At 37.1% G+C, this 14,666-nt stretch overlaps 1 protein-coding gene across 3 annotated transcripts in view; it reads right to left on the reverse strand.

Moving 5' to 3' along the window:
- The window catches only part of PURG (purine rich element binding protein G), a 46,510-nt gene that overhangs the window by 17,100 nt on the left and 14,744 nt on the right, over positions 1 to 14,666 (reverse strand). Inside the window, exon 3 of one of the 3 annotated variants that reach the window (XM_086380944.1) lies at positions 7,910 to 8,266. The exons of the other annotated variants lie outside the window; for them this stretch is intronic. Within the exon in view, the coding sequence (XP_086237070.1) occupies positions 8,192 to 8,266 (75 nt within the window). The 3' untranslated portion in view covers positions 7,910 to 8,191. Of the gene's footprint in view, positions 1 to 7,909; positions 8,267 to 14,666 lie in introns of those variants that run through there. 3 annotated transcript variants of the gene reach the window in all.

Below are 14,666 nucleotides of genomic sequence, written 5' to 3' on the forward strand. Positions count from 1 at the left end.
AAAAAAAAAAAAAAAGTAATGCCCTGGGGGTTTCCCTGGTGGTCCAGTGGTTAGGACACCGGGCTTCTACTGCAGGGAGCATGGGTTCAATCCTGGCTAGGGAAGTAAGATCCCACATGCCACACAGTGCGGCCAAATAAGTGTAAAAAAGTAAATAGAATGAAAGTAGTGCTCTGAAACCACATCATTATCGCTGCTATTGCTATTGTTGACCCCAAAACTTGTATCAACATACACTGATGTAATTGGAAAACCACAACAATAAATTGCTACATGATAACCTAGATGTGGGAGAAGGCAATGGCACCCCACTCCAGTACTCTTGCCTGGAAAATCCCAAGGATGGAGGAGCCTGGTGGGCTGCAGTCCATGGGGTCGCCAAGAGTCAGACATGACAGAGCGACTTCACTTTCACTTTTCACTTTCATGCATTGGAGAAGGAAATGGCAACCCACTCCAGTGTTCTTGCCTGGAGAATCCCAGGGACAGGGGAGCCTGGTGGGCTGCCGTCTATGGGATCGCACAGAGTCAGACACGACTGAAGTGACTTAGCAGCAGCAGCAATCTAGATGTTTAGCTATAAAAAATTTCCTTTTAAAAACTCAGTTGACACTAAAGGACACCATTTGCTTTTCTAGAGGCAATGATAAAAACTTATATAATTAATGGCATGGGTAGTTGTATGATGCTTCAGATAAATATTTTCTGAGATAGTGAGAGGTTTAAAGGTTCATAAGCACCAAAGAAAAACAGAATGCCAGGTGCTAGAAGATAGAAGAAATATAGTCCAAGATGATATAAAATGAGGAAAAGCTCAGTATTAGAATGATGGTCTATAAGAGCCTCTTTTATGATGGTAACTGGGACCTCAATTATAATGGTTACTTTCTGGTTAAATAAGGGTTAGAGTGTGTGTCAACTATCAAACAGCTATTTTTCAGAAGAAAAAAATGACTCACAAACATGATCTTGTTTGTAATAGCTTTCAACTTTAAAATAAATGGGTGAGAGAAGTCTTGTAGCTAAGAGAAAATAAACACATATTTTAAATGAATCACATATTCCACCCCCAACAGATTTTGAAGCAAACTAATAGAGAAGTAGGTATTAGGTAGTGGGAAGACCATTTAATAAAGTTTAGCTCAAGTTCTGAAATGATTAGTTAAGTGATTTTGGACAAGACACATAACATCTTTAATGTTTTTCCTATCTGGTATAAGAGACTCGGGTTCGATCCCTGGGTCGGGAAGATCCCCTGGAGTAGGAAACGTCCACCCACTCCAGTATTCTTGCCTGAAGAATCCATGGACAGAGAAGTCTGATGGACTACAGTCCATGGGGTTGCAAAGTGGGACAAAATTGAAGCGACTTGGCACAGCACAGCACATAAAATGAAGGTGTTACTGCAAAGATTCCTATGTTGGTTGGGGGTGGGGTGAGGGGAAGTTGAGGCAGATGAAGACAAGAAAATCCTAGGTTGTCAAGTCACTAAGGATACTTAAAAGAATACTAGGAAACAGGTGATTACAATCCTTTTAGCTGTGGGGCAACTGGCCCCAAATTATGCAGACTGCCAAATGATCTTCTTTTAAAAAAAGTCAAGCAAAGCATTTCTGTTTTCCTCCAGCAATAAAACCATGCTTTGATACTTCCTTGTCTGCAGACAGATTATTCACTTTCTTAATGGTGTCTTTTGATGGGCAGAAAATTTTAATTTTGGTGAAGTCTAGTTTTTTTTTTCTTTCATAAAAGTTAGTGCTTTTTGTTTCCTGCCCAAGAAATTTCTGCCTACACAGTTGTTGGCTTTTATATTTTACTGAAAACAGCTTCAACAGATTTTAACTAACCCAACTCCCTTGTTGCAGCTGTACCTGACAGAGTTACTCTGGTAAAAGCAAACTTCCACTTCCTTCCAATTTTGCATACTTTTGTTCTACTTTCTGGAGAACTATCCACTTTAAGCGTTGGAAAGAACTAATAATGAGGTTATTAAGTTTATTAAATGCTTATTATGTGACAGAAACTTTGCTAACAGCTTTATGTATCTTGAAAGTGAAAGTGAAGACACCCCGTTGTGTCCGACTCTTTGTGACCTCATGGACTGTAGCCTACCCGGCTTCTCCATCCATGGAATTTTCCAGGCAAGAATACTGGAGTGGGTTGCCATTTCCTTCTCCAGGGTATCTTCCTGACCCAGGGATTGAACCTGGGTCACCAGCATTGCAGGCAGATAGATGCTTTACCATCTGAACCACCAGGGAAGCTTAGTTTAGCCACCTAAGCTTATGTATCTTAGGACGCTGAATTTTCTTTAAGAGCATTTTGGCTGACTATAGGTTCTGTGAGGCAAGGAACCTTATCTGTTTTGTTATTGATACATCCTTTGGCCCAGCACATAGTCATTATAAATGGAAAGCTGATTGAATAAATTCTCACAATGATTCTGAAAAGGTATAAAATTTGTCCCAAATTACACAATATGTGACAAAATTTGATCTTGAACCCAGGACTGGCTGACATGAAAGTCTGTTCTATACTCTTTACCATTCTCTACTAGACTACTGACACTGCCTGATACCTCTGTGGGGAACCAGTACCTAGAAATACAGCTGAAATTATTGCCATAGGTTAAGGGGGTGGACAAAATGCACTGAAATTATTTTATTCCTCTGAAAGCAAAAAGCAAACATGGATTTTCTACTAAGCTCCTTCATGATAATCCTAGGTGTACTGACCTTCTTATATTTATAGCTATGTGATTATTTATGCAGATTGAGCCACATGAAAGTTTTATGGTCACAGAAATATATGCAGAGATAAATTCAATCTCCAGGTGAGAATTTAGAATTCAGCCTGCTAATTCCTCAGTGAGGCTAGAAGTGAAAGTGAAAGTCGCTCAGTCATGTCCAGTTCTTTGCAACCCCATGGACTATACAGTCCATGGAATTCTTCAGGCCAGAATACTGGAGTGGGTAACCTTTCCCTTCTCCAGGGAATCTTCCCAACCCAGGAATCAAACCCAGGTTTCCCGCATTGCAGGCGGATTCTTTACCAGCTGGACCACAAGGGAAGCCCAAGAGTACTGGAGTGGGTAGCCTAGCCCTTCTCCAGGGGATCTTTCCAACTCAGGAATCGAACCGGGGTCTCCTGCTTTGCAGGCAGAATCTTTACCAACTGAACTATGAGGGAAGCCCCTGTGACACTACAAAACCATGGTTAACTGGGAATGCTAGGAACAATTCATTTATTCAATGGAACATCCTAGTCACCAGTTTTAACCACAATGCTCTTGAGCCTGTTGAAATTCAAATATTCCTAGTATGTATGATTATTTTGATTTTCTGCTTCAGTAAATACAACAGTGAACATGATAAAATTTTGTGTGTGGGTGAAGATTACTGCACTGTTAACTATTATAATGATATAATGGAAGAAGATGTGGGTTCTCGAGTTAATTTGCTAAAAACTTGGAACATCTGTTTCAAACGGGTTTCCAAAAAAGCCTGCTTCCAATTTATTATGTGGTCATTTATCTCTTGTTCAGGAGTGTGTAGGGGAAAAAAAAAATCACCAGTTGACTTTTAATTATTAATTGAATTTACTGTGCGAATCAAGTAGTTTTCTCTCTTAAATTCTCCAAATAACATGTTTGAAGACTACAATGCAACGCAATGCCATGACAGGACTCGTGTCTACAGGAGGGGATTTGTATTCTAGTCAATAGGATCCAGTTCTGGGAGGTTCACTAAGGTAGGAAGCTCAGGAAAGAGGGTCAAATTCTCAGTAACTAGCGACTGAATCTAGACAGGTGGTTTCTGTATAGACATGCGCACCAATATAATGATTTGACATGCCTTCCGCCAGGGCCAAAATACATCAAAGATTCAGTGTAGAACTGCACCTAAAGATGTAACAAAAACAGGAAAGTAACTAGAATGCATTAAAAAATATTTTATTTAGTTATAAAAAGTATGTACTTAATTTGAACAAATTTCACCATTTAAAATGTCTATAGTTTTATTATGAAGGCTTCAACAAGCCGTGGGCTCCTTATAAACCTTGGTTATTTTAGTAGATCGCTAAGTGATTTACGGCAAACTGTTTAACCTGCCTGGACCTGTTTTCTTCATCTGTTAAGTGAGGTTAGTGATACTGACCTAAACTCATCTGAATTAGTATTTTCATCAGGATGAAATGAGATCCAATATATGAAAGAACTTTGAAAAATATCAAATTACATGAAAATTATTATAATTTAAAAATCCCATAATTCTTTTTTAACATTTAATTAGAAAATATTTTAGCAGCAATGACCATTTATAGAAAAACTTTCAGGATAAATGAATCTTTTGTACCAAAAAATAATTGAATTTATCCATTAATGGCTCTTCACTGCAATGAGTCTACAGTGAAAATTATTACAGCTGGTGATTTACACAGACACAGTTGAATCAGGTTTACTGCATTCAGCTAAGACACTGGTGAGTAATTCATAGTTGAGAACATGGATGGATTTTGTGTATCAATCCAGACATATGGAGAAAAAAGGAGTGCATGAAGATACTGTACACATGATGAGAATGAAATGAAATTAAAGTGAGATGAATACAAAGATCTGGGGCAGGGAGGACAAATATGTGACATGAATGTTACTACTCCACGCCTTCCTCATCCTCCCCCCAGCTCAACCCCATGGACACACAGAAGTCACAGCGGTCTTAGGATAAGCCTGCCTGGGACTCCAGAATCTCCAACCTTAGAGCTCAGGAAGTCATCACCATTTGAACACAGCACATGAGATGAATCAGAATCATTATTTTCATCCTAGGACATCAAAAGAGACTTGGAATGGAAAAATGAAAAAGACACATATATCCCATTGTTCACTGCAGCACTATTTACAATAGCGAGAACATGGAAGCAACCTAGATGTCCATCAACAGATGAATGGATAAAGTAGTTCTGGTACGTATACATAATAGAATATTACTCAGCCATGAAAGGAATGCATCTGATTCAGTTCTAATGATGGATGAACCTAGAACCTATTATACAGAGTGAAGTAAGTCAGAAAGAGAAAGATAAATATCGTATTCTAATGCATATATATGGAATCTAGAAAAATGGTACTGAAGAATTTACTTACAGGGCAGCAATGGAGAAACAGACATAGAGAATAGACTTATGGACATGAGGAGAGGGGAGGAGAGGGTGAGATGTATGGAGAGAGTTACATGGAAACTTACATTACCATATGCAAAATACATGGTCAACGGGAATCTGCTGTATGGTTCAGGAAACTCAAACAGGGGCTCCTGTATCAACCTAGAGGGGTGGGATGGGGAGGCAGACGGGAGGGAAGTTCAAAATGGAGGGGATATGTGTACACCTATGGCTGATTCATGTTGAGGTTTGACAGAAAACAACAAAATTCTGTAAAGCAATTATCCTTCAATAAAAAAATAAATTAATTTAAAAAAGAGAGACTTGGAATGGAGAAGACAGAGATATTGTTTAAAGTAGTATGACTGTAGTTCTCTAAATTGGCATCAATGAAATATATCCTAAATACCATAACAGATGCAGATCATTCATCACATTTAGAGAATACATTGTTCAAGGGAAAAGTACATACAACTTTTACAACAGCTCCAAACATACTTATATTTACCAATACATGGCCAGGCCTGTGGCAGATAATCAGATGAGTATCCAGTGAATGGAGAAAAATGACAGATTGATTAGGCTCCAACAGCTGCTTTGAATCAAATAACTTTGGACATGGCCCACTTCAAGCTAATGGTGGTGGAATATTATTCTTTCATAAATCACTGTATCTTGAGTTCTTAGCGAAAGGGCTGGCACAGAGCAGCCACTTAATACTCACTGAGTGAATACAAGAACAGGATCATTTATCTATTAAGCAAGGGAGAAAATATTTCTGAAGTAAAATTTAGGATGGGCAGGAAACCAAAGATCTCATATGCTACAAAATTTGTGAGTCAGTTTTTGGAATAAGATGACATAGTATTTCTTATCAGTATTTCTTATCAACTTTCATTCCCACTTGTCATCATTCTGATTTGTCTGTTAAGTACTGTGATCTTCAGGTAACAAGATTTCAAAGGCAAAACAGGAATAGGAACGCTTGTGATTAAATGAAGAGGGATGATTTTAGTAATCAGCCCAGGGCAAGGTGTAGAGGGGAATAAAAAAGAGAAAGAAAAAAACAGCCTCTGGTTTTAAACTTAAATTCAAGTTAAGGAGATGGGATTTCTGTACAGGAAAGTTAAGTTTAAAATTTTAAATATATTTAATCATGTTCTAGGCTGTGTCTAAAAAAAAACCTTTTGGAACTAGAAGAATGGCCTGTTGAAAGTTTTTAGTATACAGGACCAAAAGATAAGTCTGCTGCTGCTGCTGCTAAGTCGCTTCAGTCGTGTCCGACTCCGTGCAACCCCATAGACGGCAGCCCACCAGGCTTCCCCGTCCCTGGGATTCTCCAGGCAAGAACACTGGAGTGGGTTGCCATTTCCTTCTCCAATGCATGAAAGTGAAAAGTGAAAGTGAAGTCGCTCAGTCGTGTCTGACTCTAGCGACCCCATGGACTGCAGCCTACCAGGCTTCTCCGTCCATGGGATCTTCCAGGCAAAAGTACTGGAGTGGGGTGCCATTAAGCAACTGTAACTAAACATGAAGGATGCCAAGAAAGAAAGGATGATCAGTTAATGTCAGATGAAATGGTTAAGATGTGGAGAAAATAAGAAAAGAAAACGAAGTTGAAGGTAACTTTAGAAGTTTCATGACTCCGTGGATAAAGAAATTGAAAGGTTCTTCTGATCCAATGCCCACACTGATGGATAAACAAGCTGGGGTCCACAGCAGTGAAATGACCTCCTCTAAGCCTAACTAGGGGCTTCCCAGGTGGCTCAGTGGTAAAGAATCCACCTGCCAAGCAGGAGACTCAGGGTTCAATCCCTGGGTCAGGAAGATCCCCTGGAGAATCCAATATTCCTGCCTGAAAAATCCCACGGACAGGGGAGCCTGGTGGGCTACAATCCACGGGGTAACAGAGTCAGACATGACTTAGCATCTAAACAACAAGCCTATCTTGAAAACACCAGAGCTGGGGCTTTCAAATGGTAATACACAACACAGCGCTCTCAGCCTCTGCACCACACCTCTGCATACCAGGAGAGCAAAGGCGAGACCTTAGGATTCTTTAAAGTCCATGAATGCTTGAAATAATAGTAAAAATAATACACACTTGAAATTTTTTTTTGCTTTATAAATTATAGCACAGATATAGTGAGTAATTTGGCACCCACAGTCATTTTACAGTCATTTTTGAAACAAAATTATTAAAACAAACTTGTCAGAATTGAATTATTAAAATCTAATAATCAAATTTCATGTTTATCTAAAATTAATTTTTCCATATAAATCATGTTTCCATCAAAGTGTAGATTTTCTATAATATGTCTCATGTCAGAAGCAAATTACCTAATAATCAAATTTCATGTTTATCTAAGATTAATTTTTTCCACATAAGTTGTAAATTTCCATCAAAGTGTAGATTTTCTATAATATGTCTCAGATCAGAAGCAAATTACCTAATGGAAGGTACTGCCTGAATCCCAGCTTGGCACATCAGTAAATGTAATATTGGGAGTCTTTTTCCAAAAATGAGTCAAATAGTAAATGGTAGTGATTAACCAAATTGCACATAGTTACCTAATAACCCAAAAGATCCTTAAATAGAAGTACTGTTCAGCATGTTTAAAGAATATTAGAAACTAGTTTTAATTATTGTAAGTCACACAGGCAGTGCTAATTCTAAGTAAGTTGAATCTTATAATTGATAAAGTAAACAGCTGTCAAAAAATAAAAAAAGGCTCAGAACTTGGGGGAATTTTCAGACTGGAGTTTATTACATTAAAGATTCCCAATTGGCAAAACATTAATGCCTAGCTTATGTTAGAGACTACAAAGAGAGGAGAGATTAACTTCTGGGTTGTTAACAGCATGTGCCCTGAGGATTACATGACACTAAGAGAAGTTCTGTGTTTTGAGGGGTGACAATGGTGGGCAATAGAGAAAGATCATAAATAGTGATGGGAGGGAGTCCCCTGGCAGTCCAATGGCAGTCCAGTGGTTAGGACACAGCACTTTCACTCCCGAGGGTCCAGGTTCAATCCCTGGTGGGGGAACTAAAATTCCACACGGTGCACAGTGTGGCCAAATTATATATATAGTGATGGGAGCACTGCAAAGAAAAAAAGTAATTGCTTAGTATGTTACTGAACCAGATGCACTCCAACTCTTTCATTACATCTTTTTAACTCAAAAATTTTCCCCCTTACTGAGAAAACATTTCTGATTTTTAATAGAAATAAAAGAAGTAACAAAATTCAATTTTAAGGAATTTTCTTTGAAATATTATCACTCTTGTTGCAACATGTCATTAAAGAAAAATCTAGGTGCTACAAAAAGTATGGAGATGAAACTCATGATACACCGATACTATAAATTAGTAAAATGAAGATTCAATTATCATTATTCAAGAATCATGATCAATTAGTTTTTGTGCCAGTTCCAAGATATTTATTTATTTATTTTTATGGCTGCCCTGCACAGTATGTGGTATAAGTTTTCAATCAGGGATTGAACCCACATCCCCTGTATTGGAAGTGTGAAGTTTTAACCACTGGACCACTACATAAGTCCCAGTTCCAAGATAATTTAAGCCAAAAAAATTGATTGTTTTCCTTATGTCAAGAACATAAGCATAATTCTTGTAATTATAGCATTTTTGGTTATTTAGATGGATACTGCTTTATTGAATTCTTGAAATAAGAACAGAGTAAGAGAAACTTTTTGAGGAAAAACTTGAAGAGTTTTGAAAATGTTTCTTGGGTTGAGTTTTTTCTCAACTGCCAATGATTTTGAAAATACCATGTGAAACACTTTACTTGCAGAAAATGTATTTTTATTTATGGCTATTCTTCATTAGGTTTCTAATAAAGCTACTTAAAGGTAAACAGTTTTGTACTGTACTAAGCAAAGATTCTGAAATCACCTAGTGAACATCAACACTGTCATTAGAACTGATTCAAATGTATTCTTTTGAATGGCTGAGTAATACTCCATTGTGTATATGTACCACAGCTTTCTTATCCATTCATCTGCTGATGGGCATCTAGGTTGCTTCCATGTCCTGGCTATTATAAACAGTGCTGCAATGAACATTGGGGTACACGTGTCTCTTTCCCTTCTGGTTTCCTCAGTGTGTATGCCCAGCAGTGGGATTGCTGGATCATAAGGCAGTTCTATTTCCAGTTTTTTAAGGAATCTCCACACTGTTCTCCATAGTGGCTGTACTAGTTTGCATTCCCACCAACAGTGTAAGAGGGTTCCCTTTTCTCCACACCCTCTCCAGCATTTATTGCTTGTAGACTTTTGGATCGCAGCCATTCTGACTGGCGTGAAATGGTACCTCATAGTGGTTTTGATTTGCATTTCTCTGATAATGAGTGATGTTGAGCATCTTTTCATGTGTTTGTTAGCCATCTGTATGTCTTCTTTGGAGAAAAGTCTATTTAGTTCTTTGGCCCATTTTTTGATTGGGTCATTTATTTTTCTGGAGTTGAGCTGTAGGAGTTGCTTGTATATTTATACACAATGGAGTATTACTCAGCTATTCAAAAGAATACATTTGAATCAGTTCTAATGAGATGGATGAAACTGGAACCTATTATACAGAGTGAAGTAAGCCAGAAAGAAAAACACCAATACAGTATACTAACTCATATATATGGAATTTAGAAAGATGGTAACAATAACCCTGTGTACAAGACTGCAAAAGAGACACCGATGTATAGATCAGTCTTATGGACTCTGTGGGAGAGGGAGAGGGTGGGGAGATTTGGGAGAATAGCATTGAAACATGTATAATATCATGTATGAAACGAGTCGCCAGTCCAGGTTTGATGCACGGTACTGGATGCTTGGGGCTGGTGCACTGGGACGACCCAGAGGAAGGGTAGGGGAGGGAGGAGGGAGGAGGGTTCAGGATGGGGAACGCGGGTATACCTGTGGCGGATTCATTTCGATATTTGGCAAAACTAATACAATATTGTAAAGTTTAAAAGTAAAATAAAATTAAAAAGAAAAAAACACTGTCAAACACCAGAAAAATTTCCAATCTATTATATTATACAAGTAAATTTCAATCTATTATATATACAAATATATATTATACAAGTAATCTATCATATTATACAAGAATTGTCTAGTAGAAGACAATTCTAGGATGTACATAGGAAAAGTTCAGGAAATTCCAGGATTTAGCCTAATTGCACTGGTAACTAACTGTAACTTCAGACTTCCAACAAACAGGCACAAAGATTCCATTGGAATCCTCTCAGTCTCAGGAAGAATAAAGGGTTACCTTTCCCTGTAAATCAAGTTTCCAAAATAAAATATCCTCATTCATAGTCACCCAAAGATTATAAGGGGCTCTTAATAGAAGCGTAATTGTCCTGTAATTGTAAATCTTTTTGCACAATAATTATAACAATATAGGATATATAAGGATTCTACTTGGAGAGCTAAGTAGCAATATCTTGCTTATAGAGAAAAAAGGTTGAGAAGACAGTAGAATGGGGGTTGCCAGGAGATGGGGATGGTAGGATGAGGAATGTTTAATGGGTATAGAGTTTCAGTTTTGGAAGATGAAAAAGTTTCAGACGCTGGTTGTATAACAAGCTGAATATATTTAAACACCAATGAACTATATACTTAGAAGTGGTTAAGGTAGTAAATTTCTTGTTATGTAGTCTTTTAAACACACATAAACACAAGTTGAGCAAGATTAGAAGTGAGGAATTCAGATTGATTAAGGATATGTTTTTCTACTTCTACTAAATTGTAAGTTATAGCCGAAAAAAATAAGGCTGAGGAAAGTTATTCAAGACTTGGTCAACTTGTGAGAAGACAAATTACCTATGGATTTGATTTGGGCTGGAAAGACTCAGAATATCTTGGTTGTCAGATCTGGGGAGAATGTAACCGGTAGGTACACGTCAAGAAGTTTGAACCTGAATTTCAGAGGAGGGGGAACTAACATTCCCAGTGATCACTGCCCAGAAAGCTAGCCAATGAATACTGAAGTGGGTAGCCATTCCCTTCTCCAGGGGATCTTCCGGACCCAGGGATTGAACCCGGGGAATCCAAGTCTCCTGCACTGCAGGCAGACTCTTTACCATCTGAGTCACCAGGGAAGCCCCTAATATGACAGCACAAAATCTTAAATACTTGGATTTGTGTATTCAGCCTCTCTTAGAGAGCTACAGATATTACCTGTTAATAACATAACCAAAAACTCATCTTCCATCGTGTTATGGCTGACAGTATTAAAATTTAAGCAATTTCAGCTACAAAAATGATATGGAAGAAAGACTGTAAGTCTAAGACAAAAAATGGCCTCCAGACCATCTGTATCAGAATGAAAAAAGCCAATCTCAAACTTCACTCTGGACCAACAAAATCAGAATCTCTAGGGATAGGGACAAGAACCTGCATTTTTAATTACTATGTATGCTAATGTTTCAGAATGTCTAGGCTGAATTTTGGCTTCAATGCGTAGTACATGGGATCTTAGTTCACCAACCAGGAAGCAAACCCACATCCCCTGCATTGGAAGGTAGATTCTCAACCACTGGACCACCAGGGAGGTTCTGGGCTGATTTAAAGGGAGAAAATGCTGTCATTTTAATGGAAGTTAGAACTCATTAAAGGCAAATATAGAGTTTAATGCCGAAGGATATTCTTGATGACATCATCATGACCATGGTCCTTTGAGTTCTTCAGAGGCACAGAAGAGATTCTCTGCTGTGTTAAAGGAGGGACCATTAGATTAACACAAAATTCTCTTGAAGCATTAGAAGAGACACATTCCTAGGTGAGTCACATGACAGTTTTCTGCTCCAAGGGCCAGTTGTCTGGCTAAGTTAGAAAATTTCAGAACTACAATGAGAACTTTATAGCTCTAAAGCAGAGACGACTTTAGCCAAATAGCAAATATTTGGCATGAATGTTGTTCTTCTCTCTTTCCCTCTGGATGCAAATTTCAAATTCTCAATGCAGCACTTTAGGGCAGCCAACCAATTATAGTAACAAACAAGATGAAGCCAATTTGTCCTTACTTCTCCAAGGCATGGAAGGGGATGCAGAAAGAACTGGTCTCCCTTTATAATTTTATACATACACACACACACAACAATCTTGTAGAGTAAAATTTAGTTAGCTAGTTAGAAATATATAATACATATACAGTTTATAGACTTTGGCATAATATATTTCAATGTATTCAGGTCTCTCTCTTAAAGGTATTAGTACTTGTCCTTTTGAAATTTGGATATGTTATAGTATCACAGAAAGCACAAATGGTTTAAGAAGTGACCAGAAAAAAAAGTGGACTCTCCACATGAGAACTGAGTTTCATATTGGTTTACACTAGATCCCTGAATTTAGATATTATTGCCACTAATATCCTTCAGCCTTTTGTAAAGCCTTGAAATTCTGCAGGAGAGAATCACACGTATTATTTGCAACAATAATCAACTTTCTTGGAAGCCTAATCTCTAATACAGACTATCCGAGCTGAAATTAGCAAACTTCACGGCTTCTTTCCATCCTAAATTAGTAGTGCAAAAAAAAAAAAAAAGTGAAAATATTATTTCTTCAGCCTTCAAACAGAATTTAATCTGGATTTCTATAAAGAAAACCTTTATTTGATAATATCCAATAATGTGGTTTTCCAATTTACCATACTGTCATGGCTTTCCAAATAAGCCTGTATAAGTACTTTCAAAAAAGCAAAAATAATACTAAATTTATTCCTTTAAAAAAATCCTTTCTGAAAAGAATGATTAAAAATAAAAAATTTATTATGAAAATTAAAGTTGGATTTTATTTTGAAGGGCAAATTTCATGGAACCTGTCTTAACTAATTCATTTAAGTAGTGAAGCTCATGAAAATTAGAAAGCTGCTTCTTGTTTCACAATAACAAGTGGTGGGAGGAAGTGACAAAGTTCCTCTTTTTCCAGAATAATATTAGAAAAATTGAAATCACACTTCTTTATCCTGTTAAATTAACAGAGGACCTGACTACAAAAGTTCTAACCATTATTTCTAAGAAATTCACTCTAAGTAGAAAAGAGTTATCAAAGTTACAACAGTCCAGTTATTTTTCTGATTTATTAATTACCTTTATGCATTATGTGTGAGGGGATCAAACCCTCCACCCAGGGATCAAACCCAGGTCTCCTGCACTGCAGGCAGATTCTTTACCAGCTGAGCCACTAGGGAAGCCCATCTCTGCTAGATCAGCAGTTAATCTTTTTCACAATTAGGAATTTGCTCATTGTGAATTCACTCATTCAGTCACTAATCACTGAAGCTGCAAAGAGAAGTTAATGATCTTGCAGAACCACCAAGTGTATACATATGAATTTAGTATTTTTGATAGGATCTGATCCACTAAAATGACAGCTGCTAAGAGTTTACATATAGTCATATTTATTAATTATATTAATATATAAAATAGCTATTTTGATCAACATGCTAATTATAGAATGTCCTCAAGTTGGCAAATATAAGATGAATTATTCTTAAATATGTTAGTTATATTTCCAAATAATATTCCCAGTGAGTATTTTGGTGAAGTATCTCTAAATTTAAATCAATGGGTCCAATTGTTAATCTGAAAAAAGTACTATAGTGTGTATTTCCTCTATCCTCTGCATATAGATAGGACTCAGGAAGATGGTGAAAATATTAGTCTTTCAAAAGAAATTATACTGTATTTCTTACCACTTATGTATCTTGAGAGCTAAGTAGCATTTTAAGTTTTAACCTTTATTATCTGTTTACCTAGCCTATTTTAGTAATTATGAACCTCTGAAGTACACGGAGTATATCACAAAATGTAAATTTAAGAGACCAAACTAATTGCAAGGTCCCTTCAAGTCCTAATACTTAGTATTCACTAAAACTTGTATTAACAATTCTTGAGCATAGAAATTATTCACTTTCCTTTAGTAAGAATTATCTAGCAGTTATCAATAAATCAAAAATATGTTACAGTCTCCATAAATCTGAAAGCTAAGCTTTTCATATAAGGATTCATAATAGTTAATTCCAATCAGAATTATCTCAAGATAGCTGTCAAAAAATCAGAGGGAACTAGTAAGTTCTTAAATGTAATGAAAGGGTAAAAAGGGAAGAAAATAATTCTTTACCTAACCTCTAGTCAATTTATTCAAAAAGGTTAAAATATGAAAGTGAATGGCATAAAGCAGAAAGGGTAGGATGGCAGAAAAAGTTGCAAAAAACCATCTTTTTGTCAACTTTGAGATCTGTAAACTTCTTAAAGCAGAAGGAATAATGCTGGATCTTTTTCCCAGCAAGATGCTACAGTTGTCTTGATCCAAGTTTCTGCTTCAGCATCTTGTGTAGCTAAGGTAGAATCATATCAGCCTAGAGTACTGGTTCTTAAGTTTGGTCCCCAGATTGGCCGCATGGGGTCACCTGTGAATATATGAGAAATACAAATTCTTGGTCCTCTCTTCACTCCCCCAACCTAAGGAACAGAAACTCTGGG

This window comes from Bos grunniens, chromosome 27 (genome assembly GCF_055505025.1).
Source record: "Bos grunniens cultivar Pamir isolate PY7600 chromosome 27, Bosgru_T2T1.0, whole genome shotgun sequence".
NCBI lineage: Eukaryota > Metazoa > Chordata > Mammalia > Artiodactyla > Bovidae > Bos > Bos grunniens.